The 20,284-nt window shown below is 38.9% G+C and overlaps 2 protein-coding genes and 1 pseudogene across 2 annotated transcripts; 2 read left to right on the forward strand and 1 right to left on the reverse strand.

Moving 5' to 3' along the window:
- Nucleotides 1-1,454: 1,454 nt before the first annotated feature.
- Nucleotides 1,455-2,263, forward strand: LOC110756310 (putative ripening-related protein 1). Its single transcript, XM_021957723.2, has one exon. The coding sequence runs from the start codon at nucleotides 1,468-1,470 to the stop codon at nucleotides 2,038-2,040; it is 573 nt and encodes a 190-aa protein (XP_021813415.1). The 5' UTR covers nucleotides 1,455-1,467; the 3' UTR covers nucleotides 2,041-2,263.
- Nucleotides 2,264-6,416: 4,153 nt separating this feature from the next.
- Nucleotides 6,417-11,916, reverse strand: LOC110756300 (receptor-like protein EIX2; annotated as a pseudogene).
- A 6,473-nt stretch (nucleotides 11,917-18,389) lies between these two features.
- LOC110756299 (uncharacterized) lies at nucleotides 18,390-19,319 on the forward strand. The gene is made up of 2 exons (XM_021957708.2): nucleotides 18,390-18,830; nucleotides 18,930-19,319. Exons 1-2 carry the CDS (start codon nucleotides 18,390-18,392, stop codon nucleotides 19,317-19,319), a joined length of 831 nt encoding a protein of 276 aa, XP_021813400.2.
- Nucleotides 19,320-20,284: the final 965 nt, after the last annotated feature.

Consider the following 20,284-nt stretch of genomic DNA (forward strand, 5'->3'; position numbering starts at 1 on the left):
TTTGGTATAGAGTTCAAGTGCCTAGTGCATACCTTTCCTTTATCATGTGAAAATCTTTATTTCCGTCAGTAGATGAGGCACTAATAATGGCAGTATAAAATTCATGACGGCCAATAGTTCCTTTCTGGCAAACCATCTCTCAGTGAAAAAACACTTCGACAATAGGAACATCCTTAAAAATTTATACTAGACAAAGCATTCTTGTTTTATTTTCATCTGAAGGTGACATATTAAAACATTATATCTTCTTGTTGTTGATGCCGTTCATGACACAGCAAAACAAAAACAAGTAGTCAATTCTAAGTGACATACACGACACCACTCGCATATACGGTTTAAACTTTGCAATAGAATACTTTATTTTGATTGGTGGGATCTTAACGACGATTATAATATCGTATGTGCTGTATGCTAATTTGTCATTGCAAATGAGTTGTGCCTTGTATGGAGGGGTGTTATCAACTCCAATTTTAATAATGGCCAAAAGAGGGGCAGGGTGTTGAGACTATCCCACGTTGAATGATGGACGCTTAACATATGAATCATTCTTTTAAGTGATATGGGAGCATGCGGGCCGTTAGTTCTAACACATGGATCACATAATTGTGATATCATGCTAGAATGTGAGCATTCAACTTAAAACCAATTACAACGGACGAGAGAGGCACAAAAATCATTTTGGTTACATTGGAGTTTGAACGAGTTCGAACTGGGGTGCCCTTTGGGGGGATGTGGTGGTGGGAACCCATTGTCAGGCACAAAAATCTTTTAAGCACTCCCAACAGGGGAACCCCTCCAACCCTAACTTTCCATGATTTTGAGAGTATTCCCAAAATCTTTTAATCACTCTAGACAGGGGAGCCTCTCCAACTCTAACTTTTCATGATTCTGTATTTCTGACAGTAGTCTAAAAACAAAAAGCAAGTGCAAATAAAAATTTGAATAATTTTAAACTGCCATTTGTAATGACATATCCAATCTTTCCTGCAATGAGAAATGAGACATAGAAACTATAGAATAGAAGTGTGTGCACGAAAATAACTATGCCTGAGGAGGGTCTGGACTAACTATACGCTTAGATATATTAAGTAGACAAGGTGCATGCCTATTCTTGTGCATAATTCAATAAAATTTTGACCCTCAGCATAATTGAGAGAATCCATATTATAAAATTATTCCGCCTTTGCCGTTATGTTGATAGAGTGTATAATATATTGAACTTAAGCATATATATAGTTATATTTTGATTGCTATTTTTTAAACCAAGTTGGCAAAGAAACTGATTAAGCTTTTTTCAGTGTCAGAATGTAATTTTGTCATTCTGCAAATATCACTAGGATAGTATGGTTGGGAAATTCCTATATATATCACCCACAAATCAAGCATATCCCACACAAGAACACAAGTGGTAGTAAAAGAGAGAGAGAGAGAGAGAGAGAGAGAGAGAGAGAGAGAGAGAGAGAGAAGATGAAGAGCTCAGCAATTTTCTCAAGAGGATCCATTGCCCTACTTGTCATTCTCCTTTCAACAATATGTTTGGTGACTGAAGCTCAGCAATGTCGTCCAAGTGGTAAGATTAGAGGAAGGAAGGCCCCTGCTGGACAATGCAACAAGGAGAATGACTCTGACTGCTGCGTTGCTGGCAAAATGTACCCAACCTACACATGTTCACCGCCATTGTCCGGGAGCACCAAGGCCTACCTAACTCTCAACAGCTTTGAGAAAAATGGAGATGGCGGCGGTCCATCAGAATGTGACAACCAATACCACAATGACAACACACCAGTTGTGGCATTGTCCACTGGATGGTACAACAATGGAAGAAGGTGCCATAACCACATCAGAATTAATGGTAACGGGCGCAGTGTGGTGGCCATGGTGGTAGATGAGTGTGACTCTACCGAGGGATGTGATGCAGACCATGACTACCAACCTCCTTGTCCTAACAACATTGTTGATGCTTCAAAGGCTGTCTGGAAAGCCTTGGGTGTGCCTGAGGACAATTGGGGTGGCTTAGATATCACATGGTCTGATGTTTAGCTACCTTGGTGTCTGTCGGTCTAGCTTGTTGCTTTATGTGTATTGTATGTACTGTGTGGAATTTTCTCTGAAATATCTCATGTATATTATAGAAGTCAATATAGAGCATTGACTTCTTCTATCTTATATTGTGGTTAATGTGAAATATAAAACAATATCAAACCTCCTAATGTATCCATCTCTATGATTTGGAGATGAACTGCTTGAAGCATCTATATAATTTTTTTTCCTTTTCTTTTCTGTAGAGTGAGTATAGTATTACTTTGAAGATTCCTTTCTGCTATATGAATTAAAAAGACCATAATGTACAATCTGAAGCGAAGACAGTATGAAAAATCTCAGAAAGCTTCTCAGCACTGTTGTATTTACTGTTTATTTCCCAACTTGAATCCGTATTAGATTAACTTGGATGGTTCCAGTTGTAGCAAGAATCTTAAGAATCTGAAGATGTATTCCCAAATTCTTGGCCCCATCAGTACGAAAAATGAGAGCCTAATCAACCTAAACATGATTCCTAATGCTTGGAACCTCAGACTGTAATCCAAAAGCAATTCTCATTTTTGCACCTACTAACTTCATGGGGAGACACTACCTAACCAGCTTGTCCAAAACAACCACCAAGTCTGAACAAGTAGTTTGAATGCAAAGGTTTAAAGGCATCGCAATGGCTTCTTACAGCTCTAGTAGTAGAATACTTACCCTCACACACCTACGACAAGAACTCGACTGTCCATCCCCTCTCCAGGCTTAGGATACTTTGAACCAAAAGAAAGGAGATGACAATTTCACTACACTATATTTAGTTTGAATTTAGCATTCATGATATCAATTTAACATTGATGGTTTCAGTTTATCTTCATGGTAACTTTTGGTCTTACGAGCCATTCATGAATCTAAGATATAAAAAATCACACCAAAGGTGGCCTGAATTTCAGTATATACCTTTTATTGTATTAAACTTAACACGTCCCCATATCAACAAACGACTGGCATTAAAATGTTCAGAAGATTGTACCATATTAGCAGTCATGATGTCTAGTACCGTTCTAATATATACGTTGCTGTCACGGTCTGCTACTTGCAAAATATTTGGCTTATGTGAGTGATTGCTGTAGTTTTAGCCTAATTGGGGTTTAATAATAGGCCTGGCCGTAGATCATGGGAAATTATTGATTGACTTGACTTAAAATGGTTATTAACATGCCTTCCTGTGTCCACTCATGAACCATAATTTAGCTAAAAACACACAAAAGTTATTTTAAGAGCTCTTTATAAAATTTGAACTCCGATCATACTCCCTAGTTTAGGAAGTCATAAATACTATAGTTATTTTTTAATTCAATATGATTGGTCAATCTCTATTAAAAATAGAGTGCTGATATTTCCACCTCCTGTCCTATTTCTCCACCTACCTTATGTTCTAAAATAATTTTATCAAAAAAATTTAGCACTAATTAATAATAGAGAAAAAAAACCCTAAACTCTCTTTGAAGGTGAAACTGTGAGCTTGCACTGCAGCTGCCGCCCCCCTCTGGGGGTGGGTGGCTTCTCCATCTTCCATCTTCCTCTCCTCATCTCCCTTTCTCTTTTCCTAGTTTTCTTCCCCTCTCCTATTCTCTCCCCATATTTGTTTGGATTTTGGGTCCTCTTGCACAGATTTATCTGGATCATGTCTTTTGTTTGTTTGTTTGTGTGTTTTTTGTTGTAGGTCCTTGGTGACTTTTGTTGTTCTTGGATGTGTCTTGCTGTCACTGGATGGTTGCGGTGTGGTGTTGTCGACCCAGCTTTTCTCTTTGGTTTTCGTTGTGTTTTTTAAGCAAGTACTGCAATTCACCGTAGACGCCATGATTTTGTTGCAGCTTTGGGTCCACTCATATGGAATTTGCTCCAATTCAGTGTTTGGAGTTGGAAAAGTGATTATTGTTGGTTTGTGTAGGATCGGATTTTGCCTTTGCAAAATAATAGGTTTAGCCATGTTGGTGCTATGAGTCTCTGTGGTTTGCTGGAGAGGAAGTGGTGCAGTGTCCTTGTTTCTGTGTTTTTTTTAGTCTAATAATTCTCAGAAACTCAATAGAAGTTCGCTGATGTTTGTATTTAGTGTTTGACTTTCCGATGTAGATTTGCCGTTACTACCGTTGCGTGGTGGATCTGTATTGTAGGTCTAAGTACATGTGCTTTTTGTCTACCGAATTGGAGTTTTTAGGTTTTTCTGGCATGCGTAATTCTCTCTAGATCAAACCAATTTATTTTTGTGTTTGGTCACTGGAGATGTTGTACTCATACTTGGCATTGCGGCTACTCTGTACTTTTGTCTGTGTTATCAATAAAATTACTATCGCTTTTAATCAAAAAATAAAATAAAATATTTACCAAAATCACATTTTTCAAAAGTGACTTATCTTTTTGAAGTGGCATGTTGCTGGTATGCTAAAAACAAGAACATGTATTCATTTTTGGCACATCCTTTCAACTTGAGATCAGATTCTTTCATATTTAAATGATTTTATATCCTTGTAACGTGTTTGACAAATTCACATAGACAAAAGACCAAAACAGATGATACATCTGCTACTGCTAGAAATTAAGTTGACCACTAATTTCCATAATTTCCAAGATGCAAGTGGTTAGAAATTGACTTGAGACTTGAGTAATTGACTAAATTTTGAGAGTCTTAATCATATAATTGCATTTTTTTTCAATATATGAAGTTCATTGATTTTGGGATTAATGGACAAGAAGACTTGTGGAAATTCGGGCTTATGGACTAGGCTTAGGGTCTCTGGCATAACTTTTGTGAATAGAACTTTAATGGTCGGACGGGCCCTACATTAATGCATTCCCACTGTTGGTCTAATAAGTGTACTTTGAATTAATTTTTTTTTTTCATTCACACTGCATGAATGAGATCAATGTATATATTTATGGCTTTTGCTGGTTGATTAAAATAACAATATAGCTGGAAATTAATACATAATGGGAGAAGTCCAAATCAATTGTTCTTAAAAGTAATTAAAAATAGAGTACTGCTAAATGAACCCTTAAATTAACTTAGTACACCCTACTACCAAACTATTTATTGAATTATTAATTTACCCTAATATAAAATGACCAAAAAGGATATATTGAATTATGAACCATAAACCCTAAACCCCAAACACCGTTTTCATCTCCTCCACCGACATAACAACGCCTCCTTCATAATATCGTCTCCTCCACCGTCACACTAACACCGCCGTTGCATTCGCTTCTCCACCGTTACAACAATGCCGTCTTCGTACCATTATACTGGCGTTGTGGTCCTCTGATATTGGTAAATCTCATTTTGATTTTGTTATCAAATGGGTTATACTGTCTTGATTTGTTCTTCACTGCCCACAATGTTTTGTAACCTTCCTTTGGAAATTGGTTTTAATTTGTTCTTCAAAGGGAGCAATTTCTGGGTTGTTTAATATTGATGATTTGAAGAGATCCATGACTATGTGGGTATGCTATAGACTTGCTACAAACATCGGAAATGCCTTTATAGCTTTTCTGGTTTAGATCCAAATAATATGTTGAGGGCCCATGAAAATTCCTTCATATAACTTGTGAAATCAAATAATAAGTTCAATATGTGTGTCTATAAATTCAATACATTTATAAATATAAACATAGGGCACAAATTCATGTAAAAAGATAAATTTGGTTTAGGATTGGTATTAAGGTGTTGTGTGATAGAGTATATAGGTGTATTAGGGGTATTTTTGATAGTTAAATAGGGTGTACTTAGTTAATTTTATATTTTAATTAAAATATTAGGGTGAACTTAGATCATAGGGTGTACTCAGTTAATTTTAAGGTTTGTTTAGCAGCACTCTTAAAAATAATACAAAATCATATTTATTCCTACTAAGCACTTCAAATTAACTCATAATCTTCTGTAGATATTTGTGCAAGACACAGTAACAAATCATTATCATGATTAAAAATAAAATAAAAAAAGTTCAAGTTTGACAACAAAACTATGGGATGAAAGAAAAGAAAAGAGAAAATTAATTGGCTTTCAGTAGTAAATTATATGATTTAAAATACTCTACAAAAAAGAACATCCATGGCAAACAATTGTTTCAAGTTCTTACAAATCATTTACCACTACATAATTGATTACAAACAAAGACACAGTAACAAATCTTTATTAAGGAAATTCCCACTACATAATCCAAAACTTGAAACTTCTGCAGATATATAATTGCGTCCATGGCAACTATATGCGCTCTCCAAGGCAACTGAAGCTGCAAGTAAACAAGAAGAATTCATAACTTGCCTCCGTAAGTTTTGAAAGGATAGTTAATAACTTAATTATGATGTAAGAACAGAAGAATTTATGTACTTACAGCTTATCTATTAAGAATCTCCTTGAGTTGCCGCTTGATCAAAGCTACTCGCACATAAAGCCAATCATTTAAACCATTCAGGAACTTGAAGTATGCGTATCTCCATGAGCTCTTGAACATCAAAGTGCCGCAAACTCCCCAAAATCCAGTAGCAAACCCAAGCCCCATACTGATTTAAAATCCTAGTGTTATAAGCTCATCCTTATCATCCTCTCGATTGCTCAAGTCTGTATGCACATTTTGATCAGCACAAATCTTTTTAAGTGGAGGTCCACAGAGTTGAGGATTTCCAGCATAAACAGAGGTATCAAAGCTTTGGAGCTGAGTCCCGATGGGAATTTTGCCAGATAAATTGTTAAATGACAAGCCCGAGAGACTAAGACGATGGATCTGCGAAAGGCTTGTTGGAATTCTTCCTTCTATCTGGTTTCTTGACAAATCAAGGGCATCCAGTGACTGCAAGTTTCCAATCTCTGGAGTGATTTGACCTGTTAATTGGTTTCCCGACAGGTTTAAAGAAACCAACCCAACAAAATGAGTGATTTCACTTGGAATCTCCCCTGTTAATTTATTGCTTGACAGATCAATTCTCTTCACAAGCCCCAAAGTACTTTTGTATGTCTGTATTCTTCCTTTCCACATGAAGGTTGCATCATCCTCATAAATCATATCACTAATGCTATACTTATCAGTACTTATACTATAAGTATGTGTGCTGGTTAGATTTGAATTTCCTTTCTGAGCCAAATTAGTTAAATTGTTGAAGCATTTGGGTATGCTTCCAGAGATGATGTTCATGGAGAAATCCAAACTTTGAATGTGTGTTAGATGGCATATTTGTGAGGGCAAGCTTCCATTGAAGTAATTAGACGAAAGCATCAGGATAACCAAATTCTTTAAGCTAACCCCTAACCATTCAGGTATCGGTCCGGATAATTTATTATCCCCAACATCAACGACGTCTAAACTTGTGCAATTCTTCAACGACGAAGGCAATTGTCCCACAAATTTATTGCTTCTTAATTTGAGTGTTTTAATCCGAAATATGGAGCCTATTGTTGTAGGAATTTTCCCGGACAAAGCATTGTAACTCAAATCAAGCATGACTAGATTTTCCCAATGTGTCAAGCAATTTGGAACTTGTCGAGAAACATTGTTGTTTGAGAGGTCAAGAAAGCTTAAAGGAATAGTTTCACTTGAACACAAGAACGAAATTGACCCTGAAAGTTTATTATAAGAGAGATCCAGATATGAGGCTTTTGATAGAACTGAGGGAATTGGACCTTCCAACGTATTCGAACTTAGATGTAGTTTAGGGAAATATGAAAATTCCAATGTCAAATTTGCAAATGTACCTCCAATTTGGTTGCTTGTGAGATTCATAAATGTCACATTACGACATAAACTCCAAAACCAACTTGGAAAGATGTTGGAAATTCCAGCATTAGAAATATCAAGGTGTGAGAATTTTTTTTGAGTTTGAAGCCACTTTGGGAAATCCGGACCCATCTTGCAAGACCCCAAAATTATGTAGTCCAATTGGAAAGGAGGAATCCAGTTAGCATGGATATCTAAAACTAGCGAGTTAGAAGATAAATCCAAATACCATAATTTGGAGAGTTTTGAGAAATGAGTTCCTGAAATTACTCCGCTTAATTGATTGTTATGAAGAGCTAAATATTCCAAAGATGAAAGGTTTGTAAGATCAGGTAATGACCTTGCAAGATCATTCCAAGAGAAAGACAAACCCTTCAATGAGTTTTGAGCGCATGTAGAGAATAATATTTGAAAAAACTTAGAAAGTTGTCCACTCAGAATATTGGTTGAGAGATCCAATGATTGCAAACTACATAACCTAGCAAAAGAATGTGGGTCCCCTCCTTCAAGTCGGTTATTAGAGAGAGAAAGATATGCCAGAGAGCTCATGTTTCCAAAAACATCAGGAATTGAACCGGCTAGAAGGTTCCAAGAGAGGTCAAGATCAACAAGGATGGTATTATAGTTGGACAACCATAGAAATATTGAAGAAGTACTCAAATGGTTGAAAGAAAGGTCAACGCTTGCAAGAGATTTAGAAGAATTTATGTAAGAAAGAGTGGAAAGAATTGGAGAAGGAAGATCACATCCCCATAGTGTCAAGTTTGTTAGTTCAGGAAGCTTACTAACAGCTTCCGGCCAATCGAAAACATTGCTAAGATTCGCGGAACTCGTGTCCAAATATCTTAATGACGAAAGAAGAGGAAGCTAGTCGAGATTTTCTACATTTGTAAAGTAATTATATTGTAAGTCCAGATACACCAATTTCGTAAGATTTTTTACCTGACTGGGAAACTTGCCTCCAAAATGACTCGAAGAAAGATCAAGGTATCTTAAATTGGTTAGAGAACCAATGAAATCTGGAAATGGGCTCCCGTTGAAATCAATATATCCAAGGTCCAAATGTTCTAAATGCTGCAACTCAATCAGTTTAGGACTAATCATCTTACCTTGAAAAAAAAAATTCTTCGCCCATAACTTTGTCTGAAGGATAAAGTCTGGTTGCTACAAGAGACTCCTATCCATCTACAACAATCTTGTTTCTGGGCTTCTGAACCCCATGAAGAGAGCAAATCGAACTTATCCACCAGGCCACGTTTGAATGCAAGGAGTGCTTGCCTTTCCTTCTCTATGCACCTCCCGGTCACGTTAGCATCCCTGTGGTTGCGACCAACTTCTCCTCCTTTGATGCACTGTAGCAAAAGCAGCGCAAATGCAATAAAGAGTTTCTGTCTGCCGCGCAAATCTCACGGCCTGGAGTTCCGGGCCGAGGGGATATGCGTTAACACGCGGTTTCCTGCTTTTGGGTGCGGTGCGGTTGTGCGCGGGTGTGCCAGCGCGGTCTACCGTGCGTCGATGTGTTGATGAGTGTTGGATGGATAAGTGGTGCGCCTGTTTGAACTCGTCTTCCTAATCAAACGATTGTAGCCGAGAGAGGAACTGGTCTCGGCTGTTAGGTTCACGGCCTGAACTACAAGGCCGTTGAGTGATGGTGTTGGTGGTGGGTTTTGGGCGGTGCTCCGGCGCGCTGCTCAGGGAGCGACGGTCGTGTGATATATGGGATGAGTGAACGAACAACAAGGATGGTGCTCCGGCGCCTTGAAAATCAAGGGTGGTATGATATATTGATGAATGGATTTTCCTTACAATCTAACACTACTCCTAGGAAAGCAAGTAAAGATATTGAAAGTGCATTACAGGAAAAAATAAGTTGCTCCGTGGGAGGCTTTGTTTCGGTGTTTGAACTCTTTGAATGTAGCTCGAGTCTTGTATTTATAGGAAGAGTCTCTGGAGGAGTAATCGAGGCTAAAAATCTGCATGGTGGAGCCTGATTGGAGCAAGTGGGCAGTCCAATCGACATTTGGGATCGTGAAGTATGGTGGTGTGACCCCAGAAATCCCGGTGAATCTCGGCCGCCGCTCTTGATCGTGGGTTCTGAGCTTCTGGCCGTGGAGACGCATTTATGGCCTGGATAGCTGGTGAACCAATATCTCAGGCTGTCAGAATTCTTGTGAGAATGTCCACGTCTAATCACTCTGATCCTCATCACCAAATCCTGACTTCAGTCACTTCCCACCTTCCCTCATGCATTAAATGCTTCCTTGTGGCCAGTGGGTTTGCTGCATTAAACAGGCACTACTTCATTAAATGAAGCCTGGGACCCTGCTGTCATGTGATGATTTGCCTTTAATGCCTTGGCCGTGATTTTGTTCGGCCTCGGCCTCGGCCTGCGCTTGAGACCGAGATGATCATGCCTTAGCATTTCTTCTATTGTCTTTAGGAAGAAGAAGTACCCTGGCGAAACGCTGCGTTTCAGTTTTTACGAACAAGTGCCAGGGCCGAGAGAAGGGGCTCCTTCGGCCAGCTTATGGCCGTGATTTATCAGGCACAAACAGTTTCAAGCACATCCAGTGACCCTGCATGTTAATAGATTCAAATGCGAGATCAACACGATTCAATTAAGAGGCACAAGTATTTAGCGTTTATGAATGCAATATAATGTCGAAGATATAGGGGGAAAAAAACAAAGTCTTTGCAAAGAATAGTATGCATGTAATTGACTTGGACTTTAGATGGTGATTTGCCTTCCAACAACAACTGATGATAGTGAGCCATTGTAATGTAACACCGACATTTTGTCTACGCATGGTGTGCATGCCTCTGTTTTCAACCTTGTTTGCTATTTGCTTTCCTAGAATGACAAAGAATGATAAGTATTAGGAAAAGTGGCTTGATCTTTTCTCTGTCGGTGGCCGAAATTTTAGAAAACACATGAAAAGGTGGAAAGGTGAAATGGGGAAATGAAAAAGAAACAAGGGGAAGTGTCCATAACAAAACATGTCACATGGTCCAACAAGAGAAAATTTCAAACCAAATTTACAGATGAAAGTGAATTGAAACCATGAATGGTAAATTGAAATCAAGAATGCTAAATTTCAAACTAAATTTGAATAAACTAGAGAAATATGAGTACATCCCCAATGTCTAACATGGAAAAATGAAGTTAGAATTATCAAAGCCCAGAATCAGCTGGCTTCTGTTTTCCATCATCGATACTTCAATGAATAATAGGTTCGACTAGCCAAGAATGAAACTGAAATGTACATACAACGCCCATGTAAATAAAACAAGTCACCCTCACATTAAATCAATGTCAACATGAGTGTTATGAATGTCCAATGGCCATGATGCCTGCCACGCCGCCAATGAAGCGCTCTGAGAAAAACTTTGATCTAGTGAAATGCTATTCAGCGCAACCGAATTGTCGACTGTCTGATGGTCCAAGTCTATGGCACCTTCTGTTGAAGTTTTGGATGTGCCCGTTGGGTCCCACTCTAACAACACCAATACTATCCCCACTTTACCACCTGCCCAATTCGTCAGGTGTGGGGTTTTACCACAAAAGGCCTAGGTGTTGTTAGAGTGGGACCCAACGGGTAGATCCAAAACTTCAACATGGTATCAGAACCAAGGCCCGTACAAGCTAATGAAGCTTGTTAACAAGAAGGAGAAACAAGTCGGACTCTTAAAATTTAAATTTAAAATTTAAATAAAATAAAATATAAAAAAAGGCCAATGAAGCTTGAAAAGAGCCAACCTCTGAGTTCCATTGAAAACAAGTGGGCCCAACGAGAGCCGACCTCTGAGTTTCTATTGTCGATGTGTGGATCTTCATGTGTGATTACACGGGAGGGGGAGTGTTGGAATCACACATCGGTGGGGTGAAAGAAAACAAATGGGTTTAAATAGAATTACCACACTCTAACTAATATCGAGGCCTTTTGTGGTAAAACCCCACACCTGACGAATTGGGCAGGTGGTAAAGTGGGGACAATATCGGTGTTGTTAGAGTGGGACCCAACGGGCAGATCCAAAACTTCAACACCTTCTACAGCTTCCCTTTTCTTGTTCTTTGTCTTTGAGCTACCCCATATGAAGCTACCTACTATCACCTGGCATCAACCATCGCGTGTTTCAGCCTCAAAATTAACAAAGAAAGAGAGGGAAAAAAAACAACAATAACTCCTTTATGACATTCACTAAGCTACTGTAGCATTTAGATGACTGCAATGGTGCTCTTTTGGTTCAATTTGTGACATAATGAAATGAAATGATGGTTGAATTTAATTTGCCACAACTAAATAGCACAAAACTATCCTGGCATGTTTCTCATCACCTCGCTACTCTATGTGGCTACCATTTATGGTAACGGTTACAATATTTGTACAGAAAACAGCAACAGTCCCTTAAAACTTTCCAAGTTGAAAAGATCAACTAGCAATTCATAGGAATGAAAACAATTTACTGAGTGAACACAATGACCTAAAGCCAAAGCAATGAAGAAGTTGTTACCTGAAACCGTTTCAAAACAATTCAAACTTAGGGGGCATTGTTTGGGCCCAATTTTTGCACACCAACCCAGTCAGCTGTTGGGCAATTGCTATGAACAACTATGGGCTCTATTTGCCAAAAAAGGAGAATAGCTGATAACATTTCAAAATAGATAGGGGTAATGTCACGACCCGACTCCCCTTGCAGGATATTGTCCGCTTTAGGCCCCCCCTCTCTGCCATCACGGTTTTGTTTCTGGGAGCTCACGAGCAACCTCCCAGTGGGTCACCCATCCTGGGATTGCTCTAGCCCCCAACTCGCTCAACTTCGGAATTCCCATGACTCCGAAGCCAGTGAGCTCTCAAAAGGCCTCGTGCTAGATGGAGGCGGGCATGTACATATAAGGCACATCACCCCCCCTTCGTTGGTTGATGTGGGATCTTACAATCCAACACCCTTAGGGGCCCGAAGTCCTCATCGGCACACTCGCACCACACGGTAGAGTGGCTATGATACCATTTTGTCACGACCCGACTCCCGCAGCACGATATTGTCCACTTTGGGCCCCCCCTCTTTGCCCTCACGGTTTTGTTTCTGGGAGCTCACGAGCAACTTCCCAGTGAGTCACCCATCTTGAGATTGCTCTAGCCCCCAACTCGCTTAACTTCGGAGTTCCCATGACTACGAAGCCAGTGAGCTCTGATAAGTGTATTATTTCCTATATTTTTATACCTCTTTTATTTGGTTTTTGTAGGGAAAGTTAATGAAAAAGAGCATTATTACCTTACTTTCCTTATTTTCAGCGATTCTGCGCTCTTGGAAGGATTTCAACTGAAAATTGACTTTTTGAATGAATTTTAGCGCAAGGTCAATTGGAGAAGAAAGCTAAGACATTGAAGATCATTGTGTCAAAGTTTCATAATTTTCTGCCAAGCCAAATGCTCCAGACTTGCAAGTCAAGACAGCCTAAGTTGAAATCCCGTCAGAACTGCACTGCTGTTGAAGATTGAAGATTTGAAGACCTTTCCGATTTTTCCTAGTGGCGTGTAATATATGCTTGGAAAGCTTAGAGATAAAGCTACGTTTCTCATATTTTTCCAGAATTTACTAGGAATTGGAACGACCCCAAAACGTGCGTGCAAGATGGCTGACGTGTTTCCAAGTCAAAAAAGGATTCTTTCCTAATTTGTTTCCTTAATTGTTTGGGATTTTGTTTTGCTTTAGGAGAGTTTTTCCAGACCTTTTAAGAGTAGGGTTTAGTTGTTTTACACTATATAAGGTCACCCTAAGGATCTCTTTAGATCATCCTCCCATATACCATACTTTTCCACCAACTTTCATACACCCAGAGAAACATCAGAGAGAGCCAAGGATTTGCTGCTGCACTACTTGAGGAGCTTTCGAAGGTGTTCCTGTGGAGACTCCGAAGATCAAATCCATCTGCCAAATCGGTTTTATGACAATAATTCTCTTGTTTATATTTTCTTTTGTCATGAACTAATTTCCCTTGCTAGGGCTACGATGTAGCCTAACCATGAATACTTAATTTTTATAGTTATATTAATTCTTGATTATTATCCCATGTTGAGTATTTGTTACTGTTCTTAATGATTTAAATATCTAGCTAATATTTAATTGATGATCCAAGCGGAGACCGAGAGGAGATGTTTGGTGTTTGCTTCTTGTAACAAATACCATGACTTGAATGAGTGCCCAAGAGGGACTAACATGACTCATGCAGTTTTCTTGCAGGTTCTCATAGAACTTAATGGGTTCTTGATTTTCTAAATTTGTTGCTCGAGAGAGAATGGGTTGTTAATTAAGAATACTTTTGGTTGAGCCCGAGAGGGGATATCGAATGAATTAGGAGAAACCAACTATCAACATGGATAGTAATTAGGGTTAATTGGCTATAAGAATTAAGTGGAATTGGTTATGGTGAAATCGGATGCTCTAGTGTCTCATCATCTTAATTTTCTATCATTAATTAAATTGCTATTTTTCATAATTGTTTTAGGTTACTTAAATCAATCAATCTTCTTAATCAATTGTTCAGATAAACTTTTGAATTAATCATAATTGGTAATTAATAGGAAATTACAGTCTTCGTGGGAACGATACTCTACTTATTTCTATATTACTTGTGCGAATTGTGCGCTTGCAATAATTTCACAACAAGCTCCCAAAAGGCCTCGTGCTAGATGGAGGCGAGCATGTACATATAAGGCACATCACCCCCTCTTTGTTGGTTGATGTGGGATCTTACAATCCACCCCCCTTAAGGGCCCGACGTCCTCGTCGGCACACTCGCACCACACGGCAGAATGGCTCTGATACCATTTTGTCACGACCCGACTACCGTAGCACTATATTGTCCGTTTTGGGCCCCCCTCTCTGCCCTCACGGTTTTGTTTCTGGGAGCTCACGAGCAACTTCCCAGTGAGTCACCCATCCTGGGATTGCTTTAGCCCCCAACTCGCTTAACTTCGAAGTTCCCATGACTCCGAAGCCAGTGAGCTCCCAAAAGGCCTCGTGCTAGATGAAGGCGGGCATGTACATATAAGGCACATCACCCCCTCTTCGTTGGTTGATGTGGGATCTTACAATCCACCCCCCTTAAGGGCCTGACGTCCTCGTTGGCACACTCGCACCACACAGCAGAGTGGCTCTAATACCATTTTGTCACGACCCGACTCTCGTAGCACGATATTGTCCACTTTGGTCCCCCTTCTCTGCCCTCACGGTTTTGTTTCTCGGAGCTCACGAGCAACTTCCCAGTGGGTCACCCATCCTAGGATTACTCTAGCCCCCAACTTGCTTAACTTCGAAGTTCCCATGACTCCGAAGCCAGTGAGCTCTCAAAAGGCCTCGTACTAGATGGAGGCGGGCATGTACATATAAGGCACATCACCCCTTCTTCGTTGTTTGATGTGGGATCTTACAATCCACCTCCCTTAGGGGCCCGACGCCCTCGTCGGCACACTCGCACCACACAGCAGAGTGGCTCTGATACCGTTTTGTCACGACCCGACTCCTGTAGCACGATATTGTCCGCTTTGGGCCCCTCTCTCTGCCCTCACGGTTTTGTTTCTGGGAGCTCACGAGCAACTTCCCAGTGGGTCACCCATCCTGGGATTGCTCTAGCCCCCAACTCGCTTAACTTTGACGTTCCCATGACTCCAAAGCCAGTGAGCTCCCAAAAGGCCTCGTGCTAGATGGAGCCGGGCATGTACATATAAGGCACATCACCCCCTCTTCGTTGGTTGATGTGGGATCTTACAGGTAAAATTAAGCTAATTACCCAAAGTACAATTCATATATTGATTTTAGTTACCATCATTGGTAACTTAATTCAATACCCACAGATAATTGGCTTAGTTTTACCCAGTCTACATTTTGAGCAAGAGGATTAATCACCACCGTTGGTTACCAACTCAAAATCAAATTGGCAACCTTGAAGCTATAAAGGTAAAAGCACTCGGCACTCTTCTCAAACACCCTAGGAGAACAGGCAACTACAAACCAATGAATAATCAATCAACATGAGGCTTTTACAAAAATTGGTTGAGAAAAGCAAAGCTAATCATCAAAGTTGGTTTATTCTCTTAGCTGCCAAGGATTAGTGGATTAAAACACTTTCCAGCAATTGTGCTTTAGTTTTCATCATGCATTTCTCTGTAAATACAAGAGTACATGAGTTGGAGAGGACACAACCAAATCAAACCAACAAAAACAAACAACCAAAGACTCTCAGTCAAACTAACAAAATCAAAGATCATATGATCTCAAAAGCCTTCAAATTCAAAAGCAATCAAGCCATCATGCTTCTTAAAAAAAATCCAGCTTTTAAGAAAACAAGCAGAACTCAGACTTCTGACTTCAATCCAGCTCAGAGAAGCAGCTCACCAAGAAGAAAACAAGATTTCTCTCGTTGCAAATGCGATTCAGATCAAAAGAATCATGCAGAACTCAAGTTTCTGTCATTACAAATTCAGTTCAGAACATATGAACCAGGCAGAAGTCAGGTTATTCATCATATGAAAACCCTCAACAAATGCTTGGAAACACCTTGATGTCTTAAGCTCACCAGAATAGCTTACAAGTGATCCCCAGTCAAGCAGAATAGGTACTAAAGTGCAATTCTAGGCCAACAGTTGCTAATCCAGCCACTTCCAATCCAGTCCAGATTGGAGAAATTCCAGCTCAAGTAGGATAGAGACACTAGGATGTCTTAATCTCATGCAGGTAGTCCCTTGAACAAGCAGAACATATGCAAACTCTCAGTTCTGCCCATTTGCAAGCCTCTACATGGCTCGAACTAATTATAGCTCTGCCAATTTCAACATTGGTATCGATTTCCAGCTAATCTCCATTAGTTGAAGGTGCTGACGTGCAATTCTAGTATAGATATATCTAGTCCAGCCTGAATCACATACGGCAATCCAGGCAATAGTCAAAGTCCTATGTTCTGATGTCTTCCCAAACTTGGCAATTCCTTTAATTTACTGTATAATAAACAGTTCTCCTTGAATTCATTTGTTTTATTTTCAAACACGCATTTTGGCTAAACTTACCAGTTTTTACTACGGGAAATTATAAAGTCCTCACCTGTCTGAGGTAGGAAAAGAACTTACTTGGGAGATATTCCTCACCCAAATTCACAATCACTTTATCAAAGTCAATAGCTTGTGGTGCAAGTTATTACATTTTACAATCTGTTAGGGTTTTTAATCAAACATTGGCACGCTCAAACATAAAAGAAAGTTGATTTGTTGACCACCAATGGTTTTCAAGTCAATGGGGAACTTTACCCCGCCACCACATGAACTACAAATAAACGGGTAAACAATCTCGATCGGCATAAAGATAGATAAAATCTACAGTTCCTAGCTTATTCATGGTTGCCTTTGGTTGTGCTAAAAATCCACAAAGAGGCACGCCTCGCATGGTCAAGAGTTGAAGGATAATTACACTGAATGATATGCTAAATCGTATCTAAATCAGTTATAGTTACGAAATGTGGGAGGGAATTAATGCATAAAACTCATCCTGGAGGATATGAGTTTTTCCATTAATTGGATACTATTCTCAGTTAGGCTTTAGTTTAAACGTCTCTGTCTAATTATAATAAATAAGGCTGCAATTTATGAGATGCAGAAAAGAAAAGAAACAAAGTTAATTGGCTTTCTGTAAATCTTATGATAAAAAATACTCTATAGAAATGTTTGGAGAAGTCTCAATTGTTATAAATCCATACGTTATGGGTTTATAGGTTATGGATGCCCACAATAATAGCCACTATTAACCTATCATAATATCCATCATTATATATTTGTAACCTACCAATTATGGGTGGTAGGTGATTTAGGTCTCTCTACCCCTATAAATAGTGGCACCAAATATGAATGAAATACAAGTTGATTTGAGCAAATTATACTATCTCTTTCTTCCTCTTATTTCTCCCTACAAATTCCCTAGTTTCACAACACGTTATCAACAAGAAAGCTCTTGGTAATGTTCTTCTCTATAGCTTAGTTCATCCATATATATATATATATATATATATTTTCTTTTATATACAAAACTCGATGATGGCTTCTTTTTTTTTTTGTGAAATCGTGTTTTTGACATGATTTAAATTGCCGAGAGTATCCCCCAATGAATGCATGAACATGTAGGTTTTTTTTTTTTTTTTTGTTATTGTTATATGACCACTATTCATTGAAAACTTGTTTGCATGCATGTTGTAGCTAATAACACGAGTAGTATGCAATTATCATTATTATTATTTTTTTCTTTCTTTCTTTCTTTTCTCCTTTTAAGTTTTTATTTTTATCTTATTTAAACACAATATGTTATGATGAGTTTTTTTATTAACAAGAGATCAAGGCCTGAAGTTCCTCAATCCTCATAATAGATAAGGACCTGAAGTTCCTTTATCAAATCAGAACCTAAGTTTCTGTGATTCAAAATAACTGAAGGCATGAAGTTCCTCAATCTAATTGTCTAAACATCCCAAACCAGAAGTTTTGGTGATTATATTTATGTTTACTATATCAACAATTTTTTCTTGAGCTCTAACACATTCCATTTTCTTTTATATAGAAAATGTCGAATTTGACAAAGCTCGAATTTGTTGCACTTGACATCTCTAGAAAGAACTACCTTTCATGGATCAATGATGCTAAGGTTCATCTTGAGGCTATGAACCTAGGGGAAACCATTAAGGAAGGCAATGAGGCATCCTCTGTGGATCGAGCGAAAGCCATGATTTTTCTCAGATGCCACATCCATGAAGGAATGAAGTGTGAATACCTTACTGTCAAGGATCCGTTAGCCCTTTGGGGAAATCTCGAGGAAAGATATGACCATCAGAGGATAGTTATTCTTCCTAAGGCTCGCCATGATTGGATGCACTTGCGTCTACAAGATTTCAAATCAGTGGCTGACTATAATTCTGCTCTGTTCAGAATTAGCTCCAAGTTACGACTTTGTGGAGAGAATATAACTGATGCAGACCTATTGGACACATTTCTTGCCTCCAATGTGGTTTTGCAACAACAATATCGAGAGTGAGGTTTCCAGAAGTGTTTAGACCTCATATCTTGTCTACTTCTAGCTTAATAGAATAATGAGCTTCTGATGTAGAACCATCAGTCCCGTCCAACTGGATCTGCACCATTCCATGAAGTGAATGCTGCCTTGGCACCATCTCATGAGGCATATTCTACCTTATCACATGGCGACCGTCGTCGAGGACGTGGTCGTGGTAGGGGCATCCGTAATGGTCAAGTCCAAAATAGTAATAGCCACCGCTTGGGTCCAAGAAATACCCAAGCATCTCATAACCACCAGAAGTGGAACAAACAAGACAAGGCAAATGGCTCCCAACCTTCAGCTGACAGGGTGATTGAGGAAGCATGTCATAGGTGTGGTACAAATGGGCATTGGGCACGTGTATGCCGCACACCAAAACATTTGGTTGATCTTTACCAAGCCTCAATCAAGGGCAAAGGAAAAAAGGTTGAGACATATTAGATGAATGCTGATCCAACAGAGTTAGAACTAGTGGATGCAACTCACCTTGATGTTTCAGACTTCTTTGTTGATACTGATGGCAAATCTTTTGATCCTATGATTAGTGATGGGATGCTCCCCAATTAATTTTGTTGAAATGTTTTTTTCCTTCGCTTTATGTTGTTTGAGCTGAGTTTAATTCCTGTTTTTTCTTTTTCCCTTTCACATGTTAGTTTGGATCTTTTTCATTGAATAAAATCGAATAAAAGACTTCATTTGAATTTTTTTATTTACTTATTTATTTTTTTCTTCGAATAACATTTTAATACATATATATTTTCTTATAAATTTGAAGGCATGGAAAACAATCATGGATCCTCTCGTCTTGGGAGAAATGACGAAGATATTTGTCTTACGGATAGTGCAACTACGCACACAATTCTTCGAGATAAAAAATATTTTTACAATTTACATTTATCAAAAGCAAAGGTAACTACCATACTAGGTTTTGCAAACCTAATTGATGGCTCTGGAAGAGCTCAAATTTTGTTACCCAATGGGACTCAATTCTCCATTGATAATGCTTTGTACTCTTTGAGATCGAAAACAAATTTCCTTAGCTTTAAAGACATTCGAATGAACGGGTACCATATTGAAACTAGAAATGATCATCATGTGGAGTATCTTTGCATTACCACCAATATCAACAGCCAAAGGCGTATATTGGAAACACTTCCTGCTTTCTCTTATAGGTTGTTTTATACAACCATCAAAGCAATTGAAGTCCATGCTATCATGAATCAGAATTTCATTGACCCAACGACCTTCATGCTTTGGCATGATCATCTTGGGCATCTTGGATCCACAATGATGCGTAGGATTATTTCAAATTCAAATGGACATCCTTTAAAACCTTACCATAGTACTTTGTCCTTTGACCAGTCTTGCAAAGCTTGCTCCCAAGGGAAATTGATCATTAGACCTTC

This window comes from Prunus avium, chromosome 4 (assembly GCF_965620075.1).
Source record: "Prunus avium chromosome 4, drPruAviu1.hap1.1, whole genome shotgun sequence".
NCBI lineage: Eukaryota > Viridiplantae > Streptophyta > Magnoliopsida > Rosales > Rosaceae > Prunus > Prunus avium.

What these genes read in the sequence shown, in the direction of transcription:
- LOC110756299 (XM_021957708.2), top strand. Translation starts at nt 18,390, where the DNA reads ATGTCGAATTTGACAAAGCTCGAATTTGTTGCACTTGACATCTCTAGA. An exon ending in CATTTCTTGCCTCCAATGTG is followed by an intron (nt 18,831 to 18,929) that starts GTTTTGCAACAA and finishes CTTCTGATGTAG; the next exon opens with AACCATCAGTCCCGTCCAAC.
- LOC110756310 (XM_021957723.2), top strand. Translation starts at nt 1,468, where the DNA reads ATGAAGAGCTCAGCAATTTTCTCAAGAGGATCCATTGCCCTACTTGTC.